Genomic DNA, 27,590 nt, shown 5'->3' with positions numbered 1-27,590 from the left:
TCCTGAGCCCCAGTCAACAAAGGCAGGCAGGACACCTTGGAAACACCTCTGGGACAGCAGTTCATTTCTTGGGGGCGCTAATGCCAGATGGAGAGAGCTTATGGGCCCAGACTCCCTTTCTCTCGGGGAAGAGGCAGTATGGATGTGCGTGCGTGAACACGGAGCAGGATCAGTGGCACTTGGGAAGTGGCAGCAGCTTGGAAGACCTGGGGCTTAAGTTCCAACTCAGGCGCGTCTGGGCCCTGAGGTCATGCACTTTCTACCACAATTTACTTGCCCCTTCCCACTTCCTAGGTTCTTTTTGGACCACATGGTAAGCGGGTAGTTCTGAAGGAGGAAGGAACGAGGGTTCATAGCTTTTTTTCCGGCCCTCCTTTTTCTTTCTGGGGAGGTGGGATAGCAGACAGGGCCGAGACATGAGTGGCGCAGGTGAGCATGTGTTCGACATGAGCAGGATGCGGGTCAGAGCCAATGCAGGCAAAGCAGCTGGCTGTGGAGGAGTCTGGGCTAAGTTCTGTGCCAGAGACGGGGCGTGTGTGGGGGGGGGGTGAGCATGGGAATGGTAGGCCTCCACCATCTGGTAGTGTCTTGTGAAAGGCTGCATATTAGGGCACGCATCGCTCTAAATAAAACAATAAGCTTGTTAATTTTGAGAAAGTCACGTCATGGCTAGAGCTGAGAATATCATTATTAGATTTATCTGCTTCTTGCAGGTAATCTATGTCCCGGCAGTCACTCAGTGTCGGGGAACAGACATCTCCCTACAATGCAGAGGAGTCAGAGTCTCATGGAGAAACCGTGAAAGCTGACTATTTGGGGTGTTCATAATTTCCAGAGTTCTGAGTTGGGGTGGGGGCGGGAGGAAGGAAGAGAAGCCTCCAGATCCACGAGGCCAGGGAGCCAGGAGGCACTATTCCCCAAAGATGCTCCCCCTTTCCCGTCCAGCCTAGTCCCCTTTCCTTCCTGCTCTGTCAGCTGCAGTTGACAAGAATGAAGCTGTTCAGCCTCCTCAGGGACCAACCAGGCCTTCTGGGCCAAGGCAGCTGTCTCCGCCCCCAGCCCCAGCTCCATCCTGCTCCCCTGGCCCCCATTAACCCGCCTCTGAGCCGCGCATCTGCTAACCTGGGGTCTGAAGGGCTTTAGGATTAAAACTCCTTTAGAACATCTGGAGTGTTGGGGGTAAGCGGGCCCCACCTGGAAGAGAGAGGAGGTGAGAAGGGGGAGAGAGGAAGGAAGATGGAGGAGGAGAGGGGATGCGAAGCGGAGAGGGAGATCAGTGAGCCGTGTGCATGGGGGTGCTAATGGAGAAATGGAAGCATACTAGTCCTGGGGTCCGTCCTTTGTCAGATGGGAAAAGGCGGAGGTGGGGGGGGGACATGTTGAAGTGTGCACCCAAGGTTCCTGTGGCACCAGCGAGGTAACCTGTGTCTTTCACTAAAGACCACATAAAAAGCCCTGACTGCCTGGGGCAAATCTTCCTTGCGTTTCATTGTGGGTTCCTAGTCTCTGTTATATTCCAGCAAAGGCAGCCATCCCTCCTTTTCCTAGACCCGGCTTCCTCTGCCCCCAAAACTTTGCCGGAATTGTTTCTCAAGCTGAGATGTTTTCTTTTTCCAGGCTGCCATGCCTTGCTTCTCTCCTTCCTACTACTACAGCACTTCCTCCTCCAGGAAGTCTTCCAGAATGGCTCCACCCGGCTCTGGGCCCACCCAACACATGGAGACCATGCAATACCAGGGCGAGGGGACCTGTCTTTGTTAGCTTTCCCCTCTTCTTAGTCTTGGTTTTTGCATCCACAGCTGGGTGGTGGTTCTGGGCTTTGTGGGATGGAACCAAGCGCTCCTGGGGATGAAAGGGATAGTGAGAGTTCTGTCCCAGCCAACACCAGCTGTGCCAAATGTCCTGCTGGACCTGGAGTCTGTCACAGCTGCCTCTATCAGAGTTCAGAGTGAGGACTGGGATGAGCATGTGGGTATTAGCTAGAGATCTGGATACAGTCTTTCGGACTTTGGATCCTAAATGGACCCTTGAAAACGCTGAGGAAGGCCTCTATGTCCAGCCTAGGGCAAATGGCATCCATCCTGGCTCCTCCTTCTTCCTAGTAAGAACTGACAAGTATTCTGAAGGTGCTCTGTGCCTTGGAAGGAGAACGAGGCAGAGTGTTGGCCGGTGTGAGTGCTACATCAGCCTTCTGCCCACCCGTTTCCCCCCATCACCCCTTCATGCAGTCCTTCACCAGCCCTGACCAGGCTCTTCAAGCTCTGAGGTCCAGTGAATATCCCCTTTCAGTGGACAGAATGCTGTGGGATTGTATAGGGTCTTTTTGTGAGAAAGCTTTTATTTGGAAGCCAGCTCTATCTTTTTCTGGAAAAGAAACGCAGATTATCTCAGCATTCTGATCCTCAGCTTTGAAATCTGTAAACTGGGACTAATAAAGAGGTCATCAGGAAGAGTAACGAGAGGATGAGTAGAGAGACTGAGCCCAGCACGGGGACACCTAAGTACACAGGAAGGGGTGGACTGTGTTAGAGTGTTACTGCTGCTCCGTCTTCAGCCCCGTCTTCCTTGGTCCCATCCATCTCCTATGGTTAACAAGGTCTACAGCTCAAGAGTTTGGGCAACTCAGAGACTCTCTGGTTATCGAAGCTAGGGTCAGATAGACTGGTCTTTATTTTTTTTTTTAACAATAATGCACATCAGTGTTGTCTGCATGCATGTCTGTGTTGGACCCTTTGGAACTGGAGCTGGAGTTACAGACAGTTGTGAGCTGCCATGTGGGTGCTGGGAATCAAACCCGGGTCCTCTAGAAGAGCAGCTCTTAACTGCTGAGCCATCTCTCCATCCCCTCTTCACTTTTTAATAATTTATTTATCTTTATTTTATATGCAGATAAAATATATATCTTTATTTTATATTTATATACCTGAATGTATGCTTGTGCGAAGGTGTCGGATACCCCGGAACTGAAGTTACAGACAGTTCGAGCTGCCATGTGGGTGCTGGTACTTGAACCTGGGGCCTCTGGAGGAGCAACCAGTGCTCTTAACTACTGCGCCATCTCTCTAGCCCTAGAGTGGTCTTTTAAGAGGACTTGACTGTAAAACTAGATTATTCCAAGAAAGACAGATCCTTTCCAACCCCTGAACTCACAGCTGGAGGTCCCTCTGAGGGCCGGTTACTCCTGCAGGGAACATGTTTGGATGTTTACCGTTCTTTGGGCAGACTCGAGCCTCTTCCCTGTGATTCACCCCCTTCCAGGGAGTTCATCATTAAACCAGTGCCTCGGGACACATACACAGATAGCTCATGCTAGGACAGAGTGACAGCTAAGAGGAACTGGAATACAGTGGGCATGGGACATGTTGACATGGGACAGGGTCTGTGCTGGCTTTTGAAGGAGGAGTAAGAGTTGAGCCTGTGGAGGGGAAAGGACAGCTTTTGCTGGGAGGGGAGGAAGCGCTTGGCAAAATGGGAAGCCGGCATTAAGGTGGGGGGCAGTACGGGGGGGGGAGCAGTCAGAGAATGACAGCTTGATTTGGAGCCAGTCTGGATGGTCTTTTACTGCAAAAAGGCTGTGTATAGGAGATCTGTCTCTACATAGACAGTTCTCAGGGACCAACCGAGAACCATGACGCCTAGAGGCAACTGCAGGGTTTTCGCAAAGGCACATGGATCTGAGAGGACCCAGCGGACTGCCTGTCTACAGCACATCAAAGAGGCTCTGCTGGGAGCCATGAATAAGCTTCCTCCAGAGACCGCTGTGGGATAGGTTTAGACCACAGACAGCAGTGGCCCTGTGGTCAGCTCAAGGGGATGTGGCCTTGAGATTCCAATGCTATGACCTGGAGACAGGATGGGTGAAAGATGCAGGGGAAGATGTGATACAGGAATACCGAGATGAAGTGGGTGAAGGGGTCTTCCCTGCACACCCTCAGCCAGTTCTCTAAACCCTCTGCTCCTGGCTGCAGGCTCCATGGAGCACTCCCTTGTCGGCCCCTTTGCCTCAGAACTCCAGCAGTCTGGAACTTAATTATACACTGACGCACTTTGTTTTTTAAAAAACATGTTTATTTTTGGTCTGACTCATTGTAGAAAATTTAGAAAATACAAAAAAAAATAGGAAGAAAATAAGAAATCACCCACAATCCTGCCACCCAGACACAATGCTCGCTGGCATTTCTGGGTGCTCCTCTGTAAACACACAAACGGGTGCTCACCTCCTGCGATGTTCTAATATTTTCCTTGGGTGGGGTCTGCTGTCACATGAAAAATCACCATAGTAGAATACTCATGTAAGAATTTTAACTCAAGAATTTTTTTAAAAAAATTGTGATGTAATTCACACAGTATAAAATTCAGCCCTATCTAACTCACAAACATTTTGCCACTCTTTGGAGAAAACTTTGCCCCTCAGTCATTCCTCACCTGCACCCCAACCTGACAACTGCCTCTGGATTTTCCCATTCTGAACAGTTTATGGAACTACACAGTGTGTAGATAGCATTTGACCTATCATAATTTTTTCAAAGTTCACCCATAATTTGTAACTGTGGTTTAATACTTCATTCCTTATTTCGTTGATCTGTTTTTGGTTAATCCAAGTCAGGGTTTCATGTTGTAGCCCAGGCTGGCCTCAAACTCAAGATCCTTCTGCCTCAAGATCCTAATTGCTCATTCTTTTTTATAGGTGAGTAATATTCCTTATATGGAAAGCTATATTTTGACTCGCCTATGTATCTGTTGATCGTTTCCTTCTCCATTTTTATTTTCTTGAGTTTCCTTTTGTCTCGACTTTACAGTTTTCAGAGGATGGATTTTTCACTTCCTTAGGCCGCGGGGGTTGAGCTCAGGGATCCAGCTCCAGTTTCTAGGCTTTGCCCTCTTCAATTTATTCCTGGGTATTTTATTCTCATTAATGCTGCTGCACATGGAACTGTTTTCTCCTTTGGGGAGACGCTGACTACAAGTACGTAGAGACAGAGTCGCCCGTGTGTATCCCTGCAGCAAACACTCTCAGTACGTCTGTACCACGTGCCGCCTCCTCTCTGCAGCGCTTGGTCTCTGGCTCTGATGTATTTTTTTTTCCTGTGGATTTTAATTAGGTTTTTTTCCCTTATCGGCAGATGTTTTAAGGGAAGGGGAAACTCGGACTATTTTTCTGTTGTTTTGCTCACCTTTCATTTTATGACAGGAACTTCAGTTTTATTTCTTCAGCGCCCCAGCTCCTTGCCAAAAATGCTCGGTGGGGACATTGACTTTACTTTGTCTATACACTGACTTGTCATTGTTTCACATTCTTAGGAAATTTAGTCCATGCCCACAGGATTTATTACTTTTCTTAATCCAAGACATCTTTATAGATCACAATAAGCTCTTCTGCAGTTTCACTGTTCTCATTAAGGACCTATATATTTCTTGCTAGAATTGCTTCACGGTGTTTGCTGGGTTTTGTTGTGTGCGGGCTGTTTGTGGCTACTGCTAAAGCAAAAGGAATGTTTCACACTGTCCCTTCTGCTCCTTGTTGTAGCGCCGGGGAGTGCTCCGTGCTGCGTTAGCTTCTTTTCTATGGCTGTCATGAAATATCTGTGCCCTGGCAATATGGAAGGAAAAGTGTGGGGTTTAGAGAGCTACTGGGAGTTGAACCCAGGGCCTCTGCAGGCAAGGTGGATGCTCTGTCACTGAGCTACAGTCCAAACACTGGTTCTGTTAGTTCACAGTTCTGGAGGAAGAACATGGTACTAGCATCTTCTCAGCTCCATTAGGGTCTTGCTTCATCACAACACGGAGGCTGGTATCACGGTTGGAGAGCACACAGAGGGAGAGCACATGGTAAGGTAGGAAGCAAGAGAGATTTGGGGTTGGCTCACAGTGTTTACAACAAACCACTCTCAAGGGAACTATCCAACATCTACAACAACCACATCAGTCCTTTCCAAGTGTGGTGCTAGCAACAACCTAACAATGGCCTTCGCTCCGGCCTTACCGTTTAAAGTTTCTCTCACTTTTCAACATGGCCAGACTGGGGATCAAGCTTCCAGCCCTTGACCCTTTTGGGGATATAGTTAAGCTGCACCTAAATCAGAGCATGTATACACACATGCCTTTATCTGGGCACCTCATTTAATGTTCACATTAAATCGTCAGGGTATTGCTGTTGGTTTTTTTTTGGATTCATAGAGACAGGATATATAAGTACCTAGTATTATTCATAAATATCATTTATAATATACTTATATATAACTGTATATACTTATATAAAATAAATATAATATTTATTTATGAAACTAATTACATTATTTAATATTAGTGTTGTTAGTATAATTTACTAGTATAATAATAGTATTATTTATCAATATTATTTATAAATAAATTTATAAATAACAGTTATAAATAATCACTCATACCTTTCTTTTCTTGTTTTGTTCTTACATGTTATAAATTTTATGACCATGAACATATTTACCATAGTCTAGATTTTGAAAGGAAAGTCTGTAGTATTTTTCTCAGAATGTTATAATGGTGAATAACCTCGAATATGAATAGTACCTATGGTTTAGGGAAACTACTCCTTTATTTCCTTTTCTTCTTCTTTTTGCGGGGGAGGTTGCCTTTTTTTGGGCAGGATTTCTTTATGTAGCTCTGGCTGTCCTGGAACTCACTAAGTAAACCTGGATGGCCTCGAACTCACAGAGTTCTACCTGCCTCTGCCTCCCATGTGCTGGGCTTAAAGGTGTATGCCACCATGACCAACTCTTGGGTGGTTCTTGAGACAGGATCTCACTCTGTAGACATTGCTAGCCTGGAACTCACTATGTAGCCCAGGTTTGCCTCAAACTTATGGCAATATGACTGCTTCAGCTCCCCAAGTGTTGGGGTACAGGCATATATATGGTACCTCACTTTGTTTATGTGGTGCTGGGCATTAATTAACTCTGGGCTTCATAAATGCCAGATAGGCAAGCCCTCTACCAACTGAGCTATAAGTTATTTTTATAACACTCTAGCATTATATGATAAATAGCTTGTATTAGTAAATAGCTATGACCTGGCAGCCTGTTTTCTTCTTTGTGACTTCCATAATCAGCTAAACTGAGGGAGTTGAGTATCATTCCAACTTCTTTGTCCCTGTGCCATATCATAAAGTGAAATTTTATTTATTTATTTAAGAGTTTGGAAGGGGGCTGGAGAGATGGCTCAGAGGTTAAGAGCACTGGCTGCTCTTCCAGAGGTCCTGAGTTCAATTCCCAGCAACCACATGGTGGCTCACAACCACCTGTACTGAGATCTGGCGCCCTCCTCTGGCATGTGGGCATACATCGAGGCAGAATGTTGTATACATAATAAATAAATAAATCTTAAAAAAAAAAAAGAGTTTGGAAGGGTTTAACAGTAAATGACCTGGTCCCAGATCCTTCGCTTGGGAAGTACATTCTCTGCTAACGTTTATAGTTTCTTCTTTCAGTGTTTTGTCTCTCCTTGTTTTCTGTTCTCACCTGGCTTTGGCTTTATAGTTTTCTAATTATTCATTTCATGGAGCTTTTCCACTCTGTGCTTACCTATCAGCTGATCTGGAGGAAATGCCCCATGTAACGACTTTGTTTTGCTTCCAATCATGGTCCATACTTTTAAAAAGTGCTTCACTGATAATTTCCATAGTTTCCCCACCCTCTTCCCATTTGTCCTCCTCCTCTCTCCCTGGTACTTGGTCCCTCAAATCTGAACCATCTTGACTGTTCCAGAGTCTGAATGCTGCCTCCTCAAATGGCACAAACACAAATTTTCTTCGAGACTCTGCTTTTTTGCAGAGGCCTAGAAGGTCTCTTCCAGGCACAGAGACGACAGAGGTTTGTAACATTAAAAATCAGTGTCCCATGCTGCCTGTGGCCTGTGGTTTCCCAGCTGAGGCAGAAGGGTGGGCCTCGTTCTTTTTACTTTATTCTGCCTGGAAATAGAAGCCATGAAGTCCTCATTCTCACTGCTCTGAGGGGGTCTGGGGAAAGTCTTCAGTCCTGGCTTTTCATCATAATGTCTTCCTTGATTGTTTCTTCTTCCTCTTCTTCCTCCTCCTTTTCCTCGTCTTTCTCCTTCTCCTCCTCCTCCATCTTCTGTAATTTTTTTCTTAAGCCAACAGCTGGCTATTATATTTTCTGATCCCTCATAATGCAAGGCTTTTATATTTGTTGGGGCAATGGTTCAATTGATGTTTGCTGTGCAAGCAAGGTGACCTGAGTTTGGCTCTCAGAACCCCTGTTTAAAAAGCCAGGTGTGGTGGCAAGCTTGTAATTCCAGTACTGGGGAGACAGGGACAGGAAGATATGTGGATCTGGCTAGTTGGCCAGTCAAGCAATTTGGCAAGCTTCAAGACAGTCCAAGACCATGCCTCAGACATGTGGATGGTACCTGAAGAATGATATCCAAGGTTGCCTTCTGTACTTTACACACATGCACACATAGATGACTGTGCACTCACAAACACATGCATACTCACAAAATATGCAGAAGATGTGCACACAGAGAGAACACATTTGTATGAACTGCGTGAACAATTGCCCAACTAACTAGCTATAGCCTTGCACCAAAATGCTCTATGATATAGCTCTGCTTCTTTCTGGCATGCAGTATCTAAGAGATTGCCCTTAACATTTACTTTGAGGACAGCATACTTCCTCATGATCAATTATGATAATTTTATTTAAAATTTTTCCTTTAAAGTTGTTTTTTACATTTATCCATTTGTGCATACTTGTACATGAATGGAGTACCCGTGGTGGTGGAGGATACCGTTCCGACTCAATTCTCTCCTTGCGCCGTGTGGGTCCCAGGGGATTGAACTCAGGTCAGCAAGGCTTGGCAGCAATCCCCTTTACCTGCTGAGCTATCTTGTCAGCCCTTGTTTGTTCCTTAGCCTCACAAGTGAGATTTGCCGCATTTTTATCCAGGTTTGAATCATTTTTTCATGTATCCAAGATTGCTTGTAACACAAAGAACATTTTAAACCTATAATGTTTTTCAGTCTCATTATTTTTGTTCATTTATGGTGATCATATACGTCCACTCCATTTTCTCCGCGTGAATTCTTTGTGCTATTACAGGGTCCAGTACCACAGATCCAGCTCTCCCTCCTGTTTTTCTCATCTCCATCCCCATCACTTTCATCTCATTGTCCCTTTATTCCGAGTTCAAGGAAACGTTTCATGCTTGCCCTCCCTGTGTTCATTCAGGTTTTTTGAGGAGCCAGGTTTATTCTTTGTCGCTTACAATACAAATCTGAAAGTTGCTTTCAACTTCCTTCCTGGCCACATTCCCGTATCCCACCTAGCTCCATTTGTTTGCATTTGTCTTTGAAAGGTCCCTTTATTTGTTTCCCCCATTTAACTTTCTTCCTCTATCTCAGCCTTTTTTCTTTTTATTGATTTTTGTTCCTACTTCATAGGGTTTACGATTACTCATGCCTTACTGAGGATATCACACAACTTCTGCTGCCCTGCCACTTATCCTGGGAACAATCGCCTTCTGATATGTCATCTGGGTTTTGAAGACCACCTTGTCCTTGTGTTTAATCTTTTTTTCAGAATTGAGAGAAAACATTGCTCTTTAGTTTTCTTTCACCTTATATTTTAAATGTTTTAATTTTTTTGAAAAACACATATAACATAAAATGAATCATTGTAGCTATTTTTTTAAATTATTTTAAATTCTGTGTACACACACACCTGCATGTAAGTGTAGGTGCTGAGGGAGGTCAGAGGGGTTGGATCCCCTGGAGCTGGAGCTGCAGGGGCTGTGAGAGGTGTGAGTGGGTGTTGGGAATCAAACTGTGGCTCTCTGCAAGAGCCGTACTCGCTCTTAACCACAAGTCATCTCTCCGACCTGCTTAGCTAGTCTTTACGTGTACAGGTTCAGTGCATAGTGAGACTGCTCAAGAGGTAAAGGTACTTGCCCCCAAGTCTGGCAACCATGCTCCATCCTCAGGATCCGTTGTACAAGGAGAGAACTGACTCTCACAGGCTGTATTCTGCCTCTGCACGTGTATCCTGGCATACCCACATACAAATGTGATTTTAAAATTAAAAAGTAATTTCCTTCCACTTAAGGCTTAATAATCATCCAGTGTGCATTTAGGATAACTTGTCTATTTATTTACCTCCTGGTGGGTTTGGGGATGCTGGCTCCATGCATAGCTGAGACTGTGAATACAGTGTACACATCTCTTTGGATCCCTGCTTTGTTTCTTCTCTTTGTATAGGAACCTCCCCTTCCTTAGATGTAGTATTTGTCTATGGAAGTGTTGGGAATTTTTCATTTACTCTCCTTTCTGGAAAAGCTCAGCCTTCCCTTCAGGCACAGAAGAGGAAAGGACAGCTGTGCACGTTGGCTACTTCAGGAAGCTCGTGCAGGGATATGGCTTTCCACTTCCCTGGGTTTTGACTCATAGACATCTAGGGCAGAAGATGTAGTTCCACCTTCTACCTACACCAGTTGGGCTGTTCTGTTTCCCAAGGCAAACCAGAGGGAGTCCCTCATCATCAGCTCTCTGCCTGGCTCTGCTGACCCATGGCTAATAGAGACAAGGTTCTGGATTAGAGCTACTGTTGATCCAGGGTTTAGTTATAGGCAAATTCCTCTGTGTGTGTGTGCATATGTGTGTGCTTCTTTTTCCTATGTCTTGATAGGCATTTTGGGGACAGATGTTCAGAGGTTACATTGTCCTGTTTTAATGAACACAGCTTGAGTGTGAGTGTGCTTTCTTTGTTTGCTTTATTTCCTCCGGGCGGGAGGCGAGGAACTGTCTCCCTGTTTGTGGCTGTGGCTGAAGGTCCTTGGGAACAGTCCATCAGGACTGGACAGGCTGAGTAGAAAAAGGGATGGCACCTGGAAGGCTCGAAAAAGACATCTTAAGCAAAGATTTGAAGAGATGAGGGTGTAGCAGTTTTAAAAGGGCCACCGCTCCATGAGAGCGCCAGGATAAAGAGCTATGAAGGCTGGGTGGGAGTATCGACAGAGAGGCATATTCGTATCTGAAGCGGAGAACGGGAGAACGAGAAATGAGTCCATTCAGGGCCAAGCTAAAGGGGCTCTCGGTGACTGGCAGCCGTGGATGCTGCTGAGTAAGAGAAGAACAAGATCAATGTGGCAAGAATTCCCTCGTCTATGTGATTGGGAGATGGATAGATAGGTGATATATGGATGGAAGGTTAAACAGGAGATAGGGAAGCCAGGAAGGATGAAATTGGAATCAAGCAGGTGTAACCTCTCCAGTCTCCCACAGTTTAACAGGGAGGAGAAAACAGGTTATTGGAAAGCCTGGAAAGCCAGAATTAATATGAATTTACCCTTTCTTCTTCTTTTGTTTCTTCCTCTAGAAGTGTTAAGATGTGGTTTGGAACTGGGTGGTGGTGGCATACTCTTTAATCCCAGTACTCAGGAGGTAGAGGCTGACAAATCTGAGTTCAAGTACGCCCTGGGCTAAAGTGAGTTCCAGGATGGCCAGGGCTACAGAGAAAAACTGAATAAAAAACCAGATTTTTAAAAATGTGGTTTGGTTTTATTCCCCCTTGCACCTATTACTACTGCAGAGCCTACTAATAGTATCTTCAAAACCCTGGGCCGTCGCTCATAGTCCCTAAACTCTGACATCACTGTCCCCGTGTCTGGAGAGGCATGTTGGGGAAAACCCCCATTTGCTTTTCTCCTCCACCGACCACAGCTGCCTTTGCCAAGGGCAGGCACCAGGCCCAAGTAACCACAGAACTCAGCTCCCAAACACATCTCAGACTGCAAGGCAGGTCCCCAGAAATCAGCCTGTAGTTTGGGATCCAATAGTTGGAGGATGGGAGGAGAGATAGGATAGCTTTTCGCCGTCCCCACCCCCGGATTCCGGGATTGTCACCCACAAAGCTGGCCTTCTGCCCAGATCTGTAGGTCCATGTCTTCGGGGGAAGCTCATGAAGGCTACAGAGTCTCCTGCTGCCTTCCTCCTGTAGGGCATGTAATTATTTTTATATATTGCTGCCGAATAGAACACAAGGAATGGCTTGCAGGAACACTCAGGTAGCCAGCCGCCTTTGATGTGCACAAAGGAAGCGTCTGCTCTGTTTCCCGGGGCTCTTGCACACCCATCAATTCTCCTGACAGATGGAGGGGAAGGGTGGCTTGAGCATTAGCATGGCTTGGAGAATGAGTTGGAATTGCCTTCATGTTAATATCCTACTTTTGATCTATTGGAAGGCTGACAGTGAGAGGGAAGGCATCTCGCTAGGTGACATAAATCAGAACTGATGAAATCCCTCTACTTGGCAGAGTCAGCCCTTCCTTGTGTGGGGCAAGGGAGAGGAAAGGGATCTCCACCCCAAGACCTCCCTGCTCCTGCAGTCACTGCTGGGAACACACAGAAACTCAGACACACGGGGCTCCTTTTACTTCCACTCACCCCATTCTCTGCAGGTTTTCATCCCAGGTTCCTGGTGGCTCAGGTGGCCCCCTCTCTGTTCTTCAGTCCCTGTCTCCCTGGGACCCACCCTCTAGGAATGATCAGGCTCCAGATCTCCAGAGTTTAGTCTGAGGATGCTTCTACATGAGTGTGCTCTCTGTGAGGTCCTAAGTTAGGTTCCAGATGTGGAGGTCATGGCTGGGAGCCATGGGAGGGGACTCAAATGTTGGGTGTCTTCAAGGAATGGCTCTTGGAACCCAAGCAACAGGAGCTGGGAAAAGGGAGCATTAGGACAGTAGACTCATCCACAGCCTGCCATCTTCTTGTTTCTGCCATATCTTTAGTCTGTGACTTTGGCCAAGTCACTTGGTCCCTCAGAGATACCTGGCTAAACGGGGCCACTTTCAGCTCTCGTTTCTATGACTCTGGTCCCTTCCTCTTTTCTTCTTCTTCTTCTTCTTCTTCTTCTTCTTCTTCTTCTTCTTCTTCTTCTTCTCCTCTCCTCTCCTCCTCCTCCTCCTCCTCCTCCTCCTCCTCCTCCTTCTTTTGGTTTTTTGAGACAGGGTTTCTTTGTAGCTTTTTGGAGCCTGTCCTGGCACTAGCTCTTGTAGCCCAAGCTGACCTCAAACTCACAGAGATTCACCTGCCTCTGCCTCCCGAGTGCTGGAATTAAAGGCGTGCACTACCATCGCCCAGCGACTCTGGTCCCTTCTTAAGCAGTCCTCTGGATGGTGCTAGAAGTGCTCCTAACTTCCCTTTCTTGCATTGCTAGGGATGGAACCGGGGATTCAAACATGGAAGGTTGCTCTCTACCTGGGTAGTCTTTAGTACTCAGCCCCAGTGCTGAACTTGACCAATAAAGAGCACATGCTTGGTGGTAAAGGACGTCCATGGTAGAGCACTTGGCTAGCCTGTTCAAGGCGCTGCCTTCAATCTCCAGTAGCCCCCCATCCCGATCCATTTTGGAAAGGTTTAGGGATTGAGGTAATATAGTTCCTCATCCTAGGGCTTTTCTAGTATAGTGGAGAAAAAAAAAAATCAAAGTAAGCGCTGAGGTAAAGACACTTGGATATCCAGAGTTAGTCTTCATCTTCTCCCACCTTGATTGATATCCTTCCCAGCTCCCTGGGTCTCTGGCCTTCCTTCATTCCATGTCTGCACCTCATTTCCAGAAACTTTGCTCAAAAAGCTGTTCTCCACGAAAAGAATACTAAGTAATACTTGCCAGATTCTTAAAACAATAGCAGGCAGATTCTACTCTGTAAAAAGGGAATACTGTCCAAATGGTAGGACTTCAGGCATCTTGAGATGCTTATAGGAAGGTGTGTGTGTGTGTGTGTGTGTGTGTGTGTGTGTGTAGCTGACAGCCTGAGCCTCAGCATCGTGTCATATACTTGTAAGCTGGTCTGCTCATCAAGCATCTGTCTGGGACATGGGGACAGATTCTGTCCTAAGAAGGCTTAGGCTCCTTGAGGGGTACAGCCCCAAGAACCCTTCTTCTTGGGCTAACCCTGTCCAGGTGAAGAAACTGAACCTAGGGAGAAGAAAGGACTGTACTGGAAGTCACAGAGCTCTGTGTCTCAAAGAAACAAGACCCCAGCAGTCACCTCCTGGGCTGCATTCCTAGCTTCAGCCTCCCGGGTCCTTATGGTTAAAAAGCAGGTACACCACACCCCCAAACCAGCACATTCTCCTTCTGGCCGTGTCTCCCTCTTCTTGTGACTCCTCCCCTCTGCCTCACACAGCAGCTTCTGCTCCTATTCACACAACGGGTTTTCTCCTCTCCCCTGGAGGCCTCCGGCTCCCACTGCCGGACACTGTCCTCCTTTTACCTGAAGGGATTTCAGTTGTCCTTAAAATTCACTGTGAACGTCACCCTCTCACTTCTCTTGGGAAGCTTGGCCTGGCTTCCCTGTCCTAATATCACACCGATCACTTTGTCCCCTCTTCAGACGCACCCCGTCCTCTTCAGGATGTGGCCACACTTACACTGTCCCACAACCAGTTGCCTGTGTGTTCACTTATGTACTATGAGTTCCAAAAGAGCAAGAACCAAATTTCATCTGTCCCTGGAACCCTGATGTCTCACACAGAACCTAATTTCTCAGAGCTGTCCAGTCGGACAGCCACCACCAGCTTTAGTTGTCAAGGAAAATGAAATAAAGAAAACACTGATGTGTCGGTTAAGTGACTCAGATTTGAAGTCATCAACAGCCCAGAGTGCCTCATGGCCACTGTGATAGACATCACCATTTCCTTGGTCACAGAATGTTCTTTTTTATTTTATTTTATTTTTGGTTTTTTTTTTTTGAGATAAGGTTTCCCTGTAGCTTTGGTGCCTGTCCCGGAACTAGCTCTTGTAGACCAGGCTGGCCTTGAACTCACAGAGATCCGCTGCCTCTGCCTCCCGAGTGCTGGGGTTAAAGGCGTGTGCCACCACCTCCCGGCCACAGAAGGTTCTATTCGACAGTTCTCCCCTAAACACCAGTGACACTCAGTCACCAGCACGGAGCAGGGAGGGTCTAGGGAATCTCTCATTGCCTAGATTGCATGTGTATTGGTACCTGGCACAGAGAAGATGCTGGATGGGAACTTTCTGGGTGTGGAGTCCTATCACATGTTCTAGGCTTAGTTACTATTTCTGGAACCAATATTCTGCCTGGTCTTTATTTGGAAAAGACTCCAAGCGTCACTCCCCGAGGGCCTGCACTGGGACTGCCCTCCTGAGCTGAGACACCAGGTAGGGCCTTGCAGGACAAGCTCGGGTGCTCACACCTGCACAAGGGAAGACTTGCCAGTAGCCTGGATTGCATGAAAGGGTTCTGCTTCAAGGGATACCCAGCTCTTCCCTTGGACAGAAATAAGAGGCTCTTACTGAGGCCAGGGGTGGGCTTCTCCGCCACCTGCCCCCAGCTCAGGGTTAATTAACATCACACCTTGGGTAATCTTTCTCCACTCCAGCATGTGAGCCGCCGCCACCCGCCCTTTCCTGCTTCTGCCACCTCCTCTCCGGCTTTGGCTTTGGCTCACACACCCGCAAACCTTGACTCTTCCCGAAGTGCCTTCCTGCTCGGGGCATTTGCTCCTGCTGTTCTTGCTGCCTCTCGTGTTCTTTCTCTAACACTGCACCTTCAGAAAATCCCTAGCGCTACCTCGGGAGCTGGTTCAAATGCCACCTCTGCTGTGAGACCTTCCTGGATTTCTCACGGGGGAAGAAAGGATTGGACCCTGGCTCTGGCTCCAGGAGTGTTTTCGACAAGCTAGATCAAAGAACGTGTAGCTATGGATTTAAAGCCAGAGGCTTTGGAATCGGACCAATGGCTTCCCCTCCCTGAGCCTCTTTCACTGGATGCAAAGGACTGGGGTAAAGATTAAGTGGGATCCTATGTGTGCATTGCTTGCTACACCTGCCAGTCAGCTCGTTCTCACTGCACGTTAGCCAGGCCTATATAGCCTCAGTAAATCATAGAGTAAAGAGACTCAGGATTTCTGTGGTGGGGAGATCATGTGTTCCTCGGAGTTGATTCGCAGAACTGAGCGCAGCACAGGCAACACTGGCATAAAAGGATTGTTGAGTTTAATCCATTGGTTGGATGCTGTCTGTAATGAGGGGCATTTAAGGCAACCAGATAAGGCAGCAGGGGATACACAGGGCCGCGGGGCTACACAGAGGTTTTCCTGCAGAAGAGCCTTGGAGTAACGTCAGTATCGGAGGCAAAGACACCCAGTACCCGTGCCTAAGCTGCCTGAGTCAGGTACAGTCTTAGTCCCCGGATAGATAGTCCTTATGCCAAGCTGGGCCAGGGCATGCCATGCACAGAGAGCCCACACCCATACCATGGGAGCCCTGTGGCCTCTGTACAGAAGCTGGCAACTGGTACAGAGGCTAGTGCTGGGGCGGGAGCCAGGGGCCCTGCTGCCTGTGGAGGCCTGGGGCTCCTCCTTGCTGCTCTGCAGGTGCCGGCCTGCTTCTCCTGGAACCCTTACCTTCCCTGGCAGGCTTTGGTCAGGGCTGTTGGTCCCTCCAGGCAATCAACGGCTCCTGTGGAGAATATTTTCCCCACAGAATAACCATTTCCATAGTGTCTGCCCCAACTCACTTTTCTCCATCCTCCCATCATCAGAGCCTAAAGATCCTCTACTCCATTTCCCCTCCTCCCTCTCTTCCCCTGCTCACCACTGAAGCTCAGTCTGTGCCCCTCTTGATCTGGAGATAGAGTTAGAGATGAAAATCTAGGCGTGGGTCTGCCCCAGAACAATCAACAATCTCTTGAACCTTCCCTGTCATCAAGGGCTCTCCCCTCCTGTTTCTTCCTACTCTTCACAGTTCCAATTAGGAAAGGAGAACAGAAAGACCCACAACTCCCGGGGAAGTTTTGAGTCAAGTTTAGTGCTGTTTTTACATTTATTTATTTATTTACTTTTGATGGTGGTGGTTGGGGATCTGTGCCCTCATGTCCCAGGCTGGCCTGGAGCTCACTCTGTAATCTGGGCTGGTCCATTATCTTCAGGCCTATTTCTGCCTCTCAAGCGCTGAGAATGCACACACAACTCAGCATCCTCAGGATCACCTTGAAATTCTTCATGATTTGTTCAACAAGAATGTCACTTGCTTACTCATTTTGCATTGGGTCTTGAAAATCATGCAGTTGGCCTTGAGGGTCAGAGTGGTGGATGACTTTCAAGAGAGAAGAGGCAGCTAGGCCGGGCTAGGCGTTAGAGCAGAGAAGTCGGCCAGTCTGAGTGGCCAGAGTTTGGTCATTGATGGTTGTTAGCTCAGGGTCCCCTCTCTGAACTTGTATGTCTGAAATAGAACCTCTGTCCCCTTCTTTCTCAAAAAACAAAACAAAGCAAACATGAACAACAAACAACAAACAAAAAACTGCTGGATCAGTGAGAGCAAGGACCATTCAGAGTCCTAGGATTGGCAGAAGGGCTTTCTTCCAATGAAGGGGCCATGTCGTAAAGGCCTAGCTCTCTCTAATTGGATGAGAAGTGGAGTCCCCTCTCCAGATGTGCCAAGCCGTGGGAAGCCTCCTTCAAACCACTTTCCCTCCTGAATTCTGCTTCTCAGCCTCTCTGCTCTTGGAGACCCTGTCCAGTATTTGCTGCATTCTGTCATATCATGTGACGTAGCTGGAGAGGAGACCTAAATCATGATCAACCTGAGCAGGACAAAAGAGATGGATGCTAGTCCTGGCTTCTCAGCTGGCTTCCCGGTCTCCCCTGGGCCAGCTGGCCTTTAGATTCCAACTAGTGTGGACTCAGAAAGCAAGAACAAATGTCAGATACCAAACCTGGAGCTTCTAAGGCTCCTGCCCCTCTTAAAGAAATTCCTGGCAGGGGCTGGAAAGATGGCTTAGTGGTTAAGAGTCCCGCTGCTCTTGTAGAGGACTCAGATCCAGTTCCTGACATCTACGTGGTGGTTCACAGTCACCCACAACTCCAGTTCCAGGGATTGGATGCCCTCTTCTAACCCCTGTGGGCATTGTCTACACATGACGAACATGCATGCATGCAAGCAAAACCCTCATAGACATTTTTTTTTAAAAATTAATAAACCTATTAAGAATCTCTGGAGATTTCATGTGTCAGCCAGCTAGAGGCCCATAGAGGAAAGTTCCAGAAAGGTTCCCTTATATCTATCTACTCCCTTGTGTCTGTAAGAGCTTCCGGTTTCCTACAGCTGAGAGACACGTCTTGGCCTTCTTGTCACACTTTTTGTTATCTGTCTGCCTGTCTGTCCGTCCGTCCGTCCATCCATCCATCCATCCATCCATCTACCTATCTACCCAACTCCTTTTGTTTACTTGAGACAAGGTCTCTTGTAACCCAAGCTGACCTCAAACTATGTAGCTGAGAATGAACTTGAACTGACTTCCTGCCTACACTTCCGGAACACTGGGATTACGGATGTGCCCTACCACGAGTTTTACGTGGTGCTGGGGACTGAACCCCGGGCTTTGCACATGCTAGGCAAGTGCTCTACAACCAGCCACATCCCAATCCCTTTGACTTCCCAATCACTTTGAGGGAGTCAGACTCGAAGAGCAGGAAGAAGCCCTGAATTCGAGTTCCAGACTTGATGATGCTCCATGTGGCATTTCCCTTGACAGGGTTTATAAGATCCTGGTGTGACATGAGAGAGGCCAGCATCCTTCCGGTCCCCATATAATGTGGTTCGGAGCTTACACAGTTCGCGCCACCCTTTGTGAACTGTTTCCGGGTGTCCAATCTGGAATTCTTCAGCTACAACCTTTCCCCTGTTAGGTCCTCTACTCCCTTTGGTCGTGGGACCGCCATGCCCCTTGGGCCGGAGACGTCCTGGAGCTAGACCCTCTTCCCCAGTCTGTTGCCTCTACCTCAGCAGGAGGCTGAGGAGTAGGAAGAGCGGCGGGCCCTGGAGATGTTACACGTTTCCCCAAAGCCCAGACAAGACCCAACTGGCCTGCCCTATCACCGCAGGGAAGAATTCTAATCGGAAAGCACTGGAGGGACCAGGCCCACGTGGGGGAGAGGCGCGCTGTTGATTTTATTCCAGCGCTTAATTGGTATAATTGCTCTCTTCCGCCTGCCAAACCAGAGACGGGTTGGCTCGCCCACCTGCGGGCGGGCGGGAGCAGCTCTGAACGTTCTTAGTCCCCAGAGGCAGGTTCTACTGGCTGTACAGGAGTCCCCAATACCCACTTTCACTCCAGATGCCCTACCCCAGAGGACTAGGCGCCCCAGAGGAGCCTGAACCCTGCCCCAAAGTGGCTGGGAGGGTTTCTGCAGAAAGTGCCCATCTTATGAGGGAACCAGGTGAGGAAAGAATGGGAGAGATTTCTCTGCAGCAGGGTGCCAACCAGATGATCCTGGGCAGGGTGAGGGTTGGGGAAAAGAGGGGAAAGAAAAGAGGGGAGAGATTAGGGTCAGTTTGCTGTGCTTCTCTGGGACCGTCTTCCCCACACCTTTGGATGCCCTGAGTCACTTAACACAACACCATGTCTTATCCTTGAAGTCAAAGCCTCCAAGACCTACGGTTGCCAAGTGCCCTGTTTCTCCCTGGGGTTCCCAGAGCGCCCCTAGATAGGCTATCTATTAAATGGACAGAAGAAAATGGGGAGAGGGGGACAATGGAGGATGCCAGTGCCACACACAGGCTAAAAGGAGAGGATCCATACAGGATCAGAGTTGCCAGATAAAACTCAATATTTTTCCAGATTTATCATATTGGGGCTCAGAAGTTGAAAGCACATGTTACTCTTGAAGAGGACCCAGGTTTAGTTCCCAGTATCCACACGGTTCACAACCATCCCTAACGCCAAATCTAGGGGATCTGACGCCCTCTTCTGACCTCCATGGGCACCAGGCATGCATGTAATCCACTTACACACATGCAGGCAAAACACTCTCACACATAAATAAATCTAAAATTAAAAAAGATTTATTTCATTTTTAGATGACGTGTGTGTGTGTGTGTGTGTGTGTGACTTGTGTGGGTGCGTGGGTGTGAGTGTTGGTGCCTACAGAGACTAGAGTCATCAGATCCCTTTAAAGCTGGACTTACAGACAGTTGTGAGCTGCCTGACATGGGTGAGGGGACCCAAACTCAGCCCCTCTTCAAGAGCAGGATGTGCTTTTAACTACTGCGCCATCTCTATGCCCCCATAAATAATCTTGCCAGTTGGTGACACACTTACACTAAAAAGCTAGTCTTCCTTTATCTGATATTTAAATTTTACTAGGCATGGTTTTAAATACTTCATGGGACAATTTTTTTTTTGCTATTTTTTCATTTACATGAAATTAAAATTTTTGTATAGCAGGACTGGAGAGATGACTCAGCAGTTAAGAGCGCTGACTGATCTTCCAGAGGATCTGAGTTCAATTCACAGCAACCACATGGTGGCTCACAACCATCTGTAATGAGATCTGGCGCCCTCTTCCGGCCTTCAGGCATACATGCCGGCAGAACATTGTATAATGAAATCTTTAAAAAAAAAGTTTAAAAAATATTTTTGGATAGCATATACGCTGTTATTGTTGTTTGTGAGACAGGGTCTCACTTTGAAGCCCAAGCTTGCCTTGAACTCATTATGTAACCCAGGCTGGCCTTGAATTCTTGTTCCTCCTGCCTCTGTCTCTAGGTGTCTGTATTTCAGGTGTGTACCACCATACCCAGCTGGCAGCATGTGTCTGAATTCACCATACCCAACAGCATTGGCGCTGGGTCTGCTCCATCACAGAGCCCTGCTGGCATGGGTGGAATGTGTGGTTTCCCTCACCACCCAAACAGGAATGCAGACTAGAATGATCATTTCCATGTCCTTGCCCTATTTTTCTCAGCTTGCCAATTGGCTTGATTTTCCACTTTGGCATTTCCCTGTCCCCAAGTATAAGGAACAGGGTTACAATCACCTGTTCTCCCGAGGCCTAGAACAGCTTTGCCGTAATACTCTGGGAGATGGGTGACCTGTGGAAGCATCCTGGCTTTCTGCCTGAGGAGAAGAAGGCCTGAAGGCTCCTGACATCTGTTCTTCCTAGGGAGGTGATGAGAAGGAACCCTGTCTAAATGAGGTTGAAACACGCTAGACTCAGGAAGTCTTTGAATGCTAAATGACTAGCCTGGTTGCTGTGGGCCTACCCAAGCTCTCCTGCCCGTGGGTTGCACAAACCGTGGGAGATGAACTGCTCAGGACTGTGGTGCACACATGGAAGCGTGCAAGGCATGTGTGTAGGCACACTTGGGTGCTCACACAAACGAGTCACAGAGAAGTGACTTCCTGGGGTTGGCAAGGCGCCTCAGTAGTAAGGACACTTGCTGCCAAGCCTGATGACCCAAGTTCAGTCTCTGGAGGTGGATCCCTGAGATCCACATGGTGGGAGAAGTGAACTGACTCCTGAAAGTTGTCCTCTGACCCCCACACATGTGCCCCCAAACATCCAAATGAATACATAAACAAATGCAAAACAAGTTGTCTTTTTATTATTTTATTCAGATTTTTAGATGTTTTATTTTTATGTGCATTGGTGTTTTGACTGCATATATGTCTCTATGAGGGTGTCGGATCCCCTGGAACTGAAGTTACAGACAATTGTGAGCTGCCATGTGGGTGCTGGGAATTGAACCTGGGTCTTCTGCAAGAACAGCCAGTGCTCTTAACCACTGAGCCGTATCTCCAGCCCCAAAATTTGACATTTTTTTTTTTGGTGATTTTTCAAGATAGGGTTTCTTTGTAGTTTTGGAACCTGTCCTGGAACTAGTTCTTGTAGACAAGGCGGGCCTCCAACTCACAGAGATCCACCTGCTTCTGCCTCCCGAGTGCTGGGATTAAAGGCGTGCGCCACCACCTGGCTCTTTTTAAATTATTATTATTATTATGTGACTTCTGTCTACTCTAGGCAACCCTTAACACACACACAGACACACACACACACACACACACACACACACACACATCCTGTCCCATTTCCTGTCTTCTTAAGTAGGTGAGCAGGTTCTCACCTCCCTTGATGTGCCTGGGTTGCCAGCTTCACACAATGGGAAGGCACATGGATTAAAGTGTCAACAAACTAGGGTTCAAATCTCATATCTCTGACTCACAAACTGAGTGACTTAGCAGCCCAATCGCTGTAAAGAGGACTAGTCTGACACATCTTGTGGTCATGTCAGAGGACATGTGAGAGGACACAGGTCACCTACTTGGACTTGGCTCTGTACCTGGCATATGACAAGTACTTATAAAGGAAAACAGTGACAGCTGGTGATGTCTTGGTCATCACTGCAGAGTTACTTTCACTTCAGGGAAGGCGGCATCACCTGCACGGGGAAGCCAGAATCCATGGCTCTGAAAATTTACCCATTAGGCAGGCAGTTGAAGAGGGCAAAGTTCAGCCCTGGCAGACTAGAGGGGTCCCAGCTCCCTGACTCTTAGATAGTGTTTGCCTCTTTGAGGGTTTAAGGAGCGGGTGGCGCTAGAGATGGATCACAGAGAATGATGTACATCCTCAGGGAGGCATTTTTCTTTGCCTCTGTCTAAAAGATGGAGATCTTCCTTCTGCCAGTGCAGGGGGCAAGTCCATTATATATCCTTGGGGTGGGCAGGGTTGGGGAAATGGTATCCTCAGGGCAGGGAGCTAAGGATGCAGGGGAAATACTAGTCATCACAGATGGGCGATGCTTCTGTGTTGGCTCTGGGAGGAGCAGTTGGGGTCATAAAAAGAATGTCATAGAGGATCAAGAATTGTGGGTTGGAATACGGGAACTTGAAAAGGTGGAATACATGAAGAGTGGTCCTTCAGCGTGCCTGTTGGACGCCTGGCTTTCCAAACCCAGCTCATCCCAAAGCTTGATCTGCAACCTACATTGGACTGATCCTCCTCCATCCTCTTTTCCTTCCACCAGGCGCCTGGATGCCAACCTCATCTCCCTGGTCCCCGAGAGGAGCTTTGAGGGGCTGTCCTCTCTCCGCCACCTCTGGTTGGATGACAATGCACTCACCGAGATCCCTGTCAGAGCCCTCAACAACCTGCCTGCCCTCCAGGCCATGACGCTGGCTCTCAACCACATCCATCGCATCCCTGACTATGCCTTCCAGAACCTCACCAGTCTGGTGGTGCTGTGAGTGCTGTTGGCGTCCCCACCGCCAGCGGGGGTGGGAGGCTGCATGTTCCCTACAGCTGGGCCAGGAGCTTTGCTCTTCTCTGCATGTTGTCAAGCCTTCTTGTTTCAGTTTCTGCTCTGTAGATTACGAATATGACCATCACTTGCTGATTCCATAGGATGATCTCAAAGCCAGGTGACATTAAGCCCAGAGAAGTATTCTGAAGGTCACTACAGGAACAAAGCATTATTATAATTAGAAAGCAGAAATATTTTGTCCTTTTATTTTCTCATTGTACAAGTATAATAACCATCCCAAGTTAATTGGAATATAAATCGAGGGTGTTTTTTTAAAAAGTAATTTCCACCACATTTGACAACCTAAAGATGCAACCATATGCTTTGGCATAGGGATGGAATAAATCCATCTCATTTTGCAGGCCTACAGAAGTAGGAAAGGCCATCACATGTAATTAGATGTCAAAGCCCCAGCAGGGTAATTACCTGAGAGATAGCATCCCTGGCAGGGATAGGGGCTGGGGTTAACTCTGCCTTCCTAGTGGGAACTTTACAGTGCAAATTAGCTTCTAGCTAATTGCTATGAATGATCGGTAAGTTCATAGTCTAATTACTAAGGGCTTGGAGGTCATGTATAATTGCTCTGGGTTACATACTAATTGTTGCAGGAACATATATGTTAGTGACTCCGCTAAATGGCAGCATTGCCTCCTTTGTTCTTGGAAATCTGGTGCGATTTCCTAGTTCAGCGTGAAAGGATGATGCTTCGTTCCATGTGAGAGACGAAGCTGTGGGTAGTGATTTATTTGTCTATTGTTCTGTCTCGGGAACTTAGAAAGTGAACACAAATGTCCCATGGAATACTTCCTTCCACTAGAATGGCCATACCTTCCCCCCTTCTGGGAGTCAGTGGGGTTGGTTTTAGCTTTGGTGATGTCCCTGTGACCTCACATGGGAATGGGGTCGAGTCTTTGGACAAAGATGACTGGAAAAATGAGAACTTTATGATGGGTCTCTGCTACATGGGCAACAGAGCTTGTGTGTGTATGTCTGTGTGTGTGTGCGCACACACGTGCTGAAGGTCATAGAAGGATGGGACAGAGCTGTTGGTCTGGAGGGGCTTACAGTCTAGTTTCCCCTATGAGGAAAGACAACCAAGGCAGTTATGTGACTTTTGCTGCGATAGCTTAGGTAGTAAAGAGAGATTCATAGCACAGGAGCAGTGCGGGAGGCCACACAACTATGGGTAGGTAAGAAGAACACATCGCAGGGGAGGCAGGATTGGGGCTGGACATGGAGAGATAATGGGTTGGACAAGCAAAGAGAACTGGAGCATCAAAGGCATGGAGGAGGAGCCAGGTACTGTGAGCTGTGGGTGAATGGGGCTGTCCAGCTGTAGCAGAGCCCTTGTACAGAGGGTGGGGCAGAGGAGGGAAGGCTGAACAGGTAGCGTTGGGGACAGACGATGACCTTTATTACCAGTTGTGGAGGGAGTCTCGCAGGTTTTCAAGCACCCATTAAAAGCGGATGTTTTAGGCTGGCTAAAGTAAAGGACAGACGGGAACACATGGAGACCAGAGACAGGAAAGTTAGTTCTCAGGCTCTGGTGTTTCAAAGTTCATTTTGGGAGGCAGCAGAAAAGACGAGTGGGTGGGTGCAACTGTAAGAAGTTGTTGAAGGAAGAATTGATCTATCTCAGAGGTCTTCACGGGATGGAAGACCAAGCTGAAAAGGAGTCATGGGTGACTTGGTTGGAAGTTAGAAAGCTGGCGTGAAATTCAAGCCTAATATGGGTCTACAGGGTGTGGGGGTCCCATTGAGGGACAAGGGACTAAAGGAGAAAAACTTGTACAGAGGAGCAGACCTGAAACAAACCAGGTCCTTTGGTGCAGGTAGTATCACTTCTCTTTCATCAGTGTGAGAAGGGAAAACTTTTGAGTGGGAGGTGATGTTGAAGGGGAAAGAAGACTGGAGGATGCTGTCCTGGGACTTTGAGAGACGCTGTGGGGAAGCCCAGGAGGCAGATATGGAAGGATAACCACAAGAGGAAGCAAGAAAAAAGTTAGTTAAAACCAAGGGATAGGCTATGTGGTGTGTGCCTGTAATTCCCCAGCCTGGAAGGCTGCGGCAGGAGGATGGCAAGTCAGAGACCAGTGTGGGTTTTATAATGAGGTCGTGACTCAAAACAACGAGACAGAAAAATGCAAGGAGTGGATGGGGGCCTGTGAGAAGATGCAGACAAGAATGATGGGAGAGACGAGGCACCCTTAAACATTCAAGGAGTGGATGGGGGCCTGTGAGAAGATGCAGACAAGAGTGATGGGAGAGACGAGGCACCCTTAAACATACATGCAAGGCGTGAATGGGGGCCTGTCAGGAGATACACGCAGGCGAGCGTGATGGGAGAGACAAGGCACCCTCCAACAAAGCCCACACTCTGGTGCTACTCAGACATTTACAAACTCTTTCCACATTGGTAGCAAGAACACAACGCAGAATGTCTTTAGTAACGTCTGGTATATAATCTTGCAAGACCCAGCGTAGGTCCCTGGCTGGGCCACTAGAGGTGTCAGGATTCTAGAGCTGACTGGTTAGTTCAGCTGAAAGGAGACCGGGAGAGGCCTGCTGCTAGAGATCTAGAAAGCTGAGATGGTCTATACCAGAACTGAGTGGGGAGGAAGAGAGGTGCTGGGAAGCCGATAGAATGGCATTTGGTGACAGTCAAGATAGAGGGGTGAAGGAAATAGGAAAAATTAAAAAGCCTTGGTAAGAGAAGAGAGCTTATTCTCAGAAGGCCAGGGTTGTTTTCCAGAAGATTCCTGAATTGGGGGAAGGGTCTGTCTTCCTGACTAGGATCTGGTGGGGCAGGTGGGGGATGGGAGACTGGCGGCCCTCCCCACCTAGCTGGATGGCTTTGGTTGAATGCCCTCACCGCTCAGCACCATCTCTGCCAGCCAGCCTGCTTTTTACCCCTCATAAGTGATTTCCCTTTTCTGCCTAAAGATGTTTGTAAATTCTTGAACTTTAACAGCGTAACTCAAATATGCCACAGTGTAGAAAGTTCTGCATCTAATTTTCCCGGAACAATGGGTGCCTTTGAGGGGCAGACTGTTCTTTCTTCAAGAGAATTTTTTGTATTATTGTATCTTCGGTCTCATGTTCGGGATTCCTTAAGAGAACTCAGTTACTGACATACCCCCATGTTGCTTGATTTTAAACTATTTTAACCTTTGTTCCCCTCTGCCACGCCCACCCTGATTGTGTCCACCTTTCTTTATCTCTCTCTCTCTCTCTCTATATATATATATATATATATATATGTGTGTGTGTGTGTGTGTGTGTGTGTGTTCCCAAATATATGTTATGTGCCTCACGTGCATGCAGTGCTCACAGAAGCCAGAAGAGGGCATCAGATCCCCTGAGACTGGAGTTGCAGGTGGTTTTGAGCTGCCCAGTGTGGGTGATGGGGATTGACTTGCAGTCCTTTGTAAGAATGGGCACGTTCTCTTCACCACTGAGTCATCTCTCCAGCACTGTGTCCAGTTTTTTTTTCTGATACAAGTCAACTCTCACCACTGCACACTCTGTTCCTTGTTTCAAATTGATCAGCATATATTTATTATGTAATATATATGATGTATCATATATGCTAATAATAAATTTTGGGCCCTTAGCTTTACTAATTTAACCTACAATATAATTTTTCCTTTCATTTAATTTTTTTTGTCTTTGAAATGTCACTTATGTTGTTTTGCAGCAGAAAGTGATTGTGATCAGTTTCCTTCCCTTATTCATTAATTGTACATTTTTTTTGAGACAGGGAACCATGTAGTTCAGGCTAGCCTCCAACTCACTATGTAGCCAAGGGTAACTTTAAACTGCTAATCCTCCTGCCTCTACTTCCAAAGTGCTAGGATTCCATGTTTTCACCGCCACACCCGGCATTGATTGTATTTTCTTCAGGACTTGGAACTCTGCTGTCCCTTACAAGCCTTTCCTTCCTCTGTCACCGGCACTCTTCTTTTCCCTGGCACGCTCACGAAGCTCTGGGCCAACAATCATCTCTAGACCGGCTTGCTTGTCCCCTTCAAGCTGCAGTGTGTGGGTTACACCCATGGAAGTAGGCGGGTTCTGTCCTGCTTTCTGTACTCTGGTGGGGTGGGCGAGAGAGGCACCAGATCTGAGGTGGTAGCCAGCTGTGGGCAGACTCCCTAGGCTGCTTCCTCTGCTCCAGTGTATTAAGTGTGGCAGTCACTCCCTCTGCTGAGTGCCCTGGACTGGCACCTCCAGCTTCCTACTCCATGAGTAGCCTCAAGCCTTGGTTTTTCTTTCTCTCTCACCTGCTCCCTTTGGAGGACAGAGTAGGGAAGAAAAACAAGAACTTGCATGATTAGTTCTCACAAGTTAGGGTTTATTTTTTTAGGGAGCAATCTCAGATTTTGTTTTCTCATCTGCTTATTCTTTGGATTAAGGACTGACAAAGACTTTCAAACTGTTTGATTGACCACAGGTCTTCAATGGATCTACCCAAGACTGTGTGCCTTTCTTGACTTTGTT

The 27,590-nt window shown here is 47.5% G+C and overlaps 1 protein-coding gene across 1 annotated transcript in view; it reads left to right on the top strand.

Annotated features, from left to right (window-relative positions):
- Window positions 1-27,590, top strand: part of Lgr6 (leucine rich repeat containing G protein-coupled receptor 6) — a 115,723-nt gene that overhangs the window by 50,365 nt on the left and 37,768 nt on the right. Inside the window, exon 5 of the mRNA XM_041648499.1 lies at window positions 22,818-23,033. Within this exon, the coding sequence (XP_041504433.1) occupies window positions 22,818-23,033 (216 nt within the window). The remainder of the gene's footprint in view (window positions 1-22,817; window positions 23,034-27,590) is intronic.

This window comes from Microtus oregoni, unplaced genomic scaffold (assembly GCF_018167655.1).
Source record: "Microtus oregoni isolate MIOR12 unplaced genomic scaffold, Mior012 000003F_ref0000135, whole genome shotgun sequence".
Taxonomy (NCBI): Eukaryota; Metazoa; Chordata; class Mammalia; order Rodentia; family Cricetidae; genus Microtus; species Microtus oregoni.
This window is presented reverse-complemented; position numbering and strand designations above follow the sequence as displayed.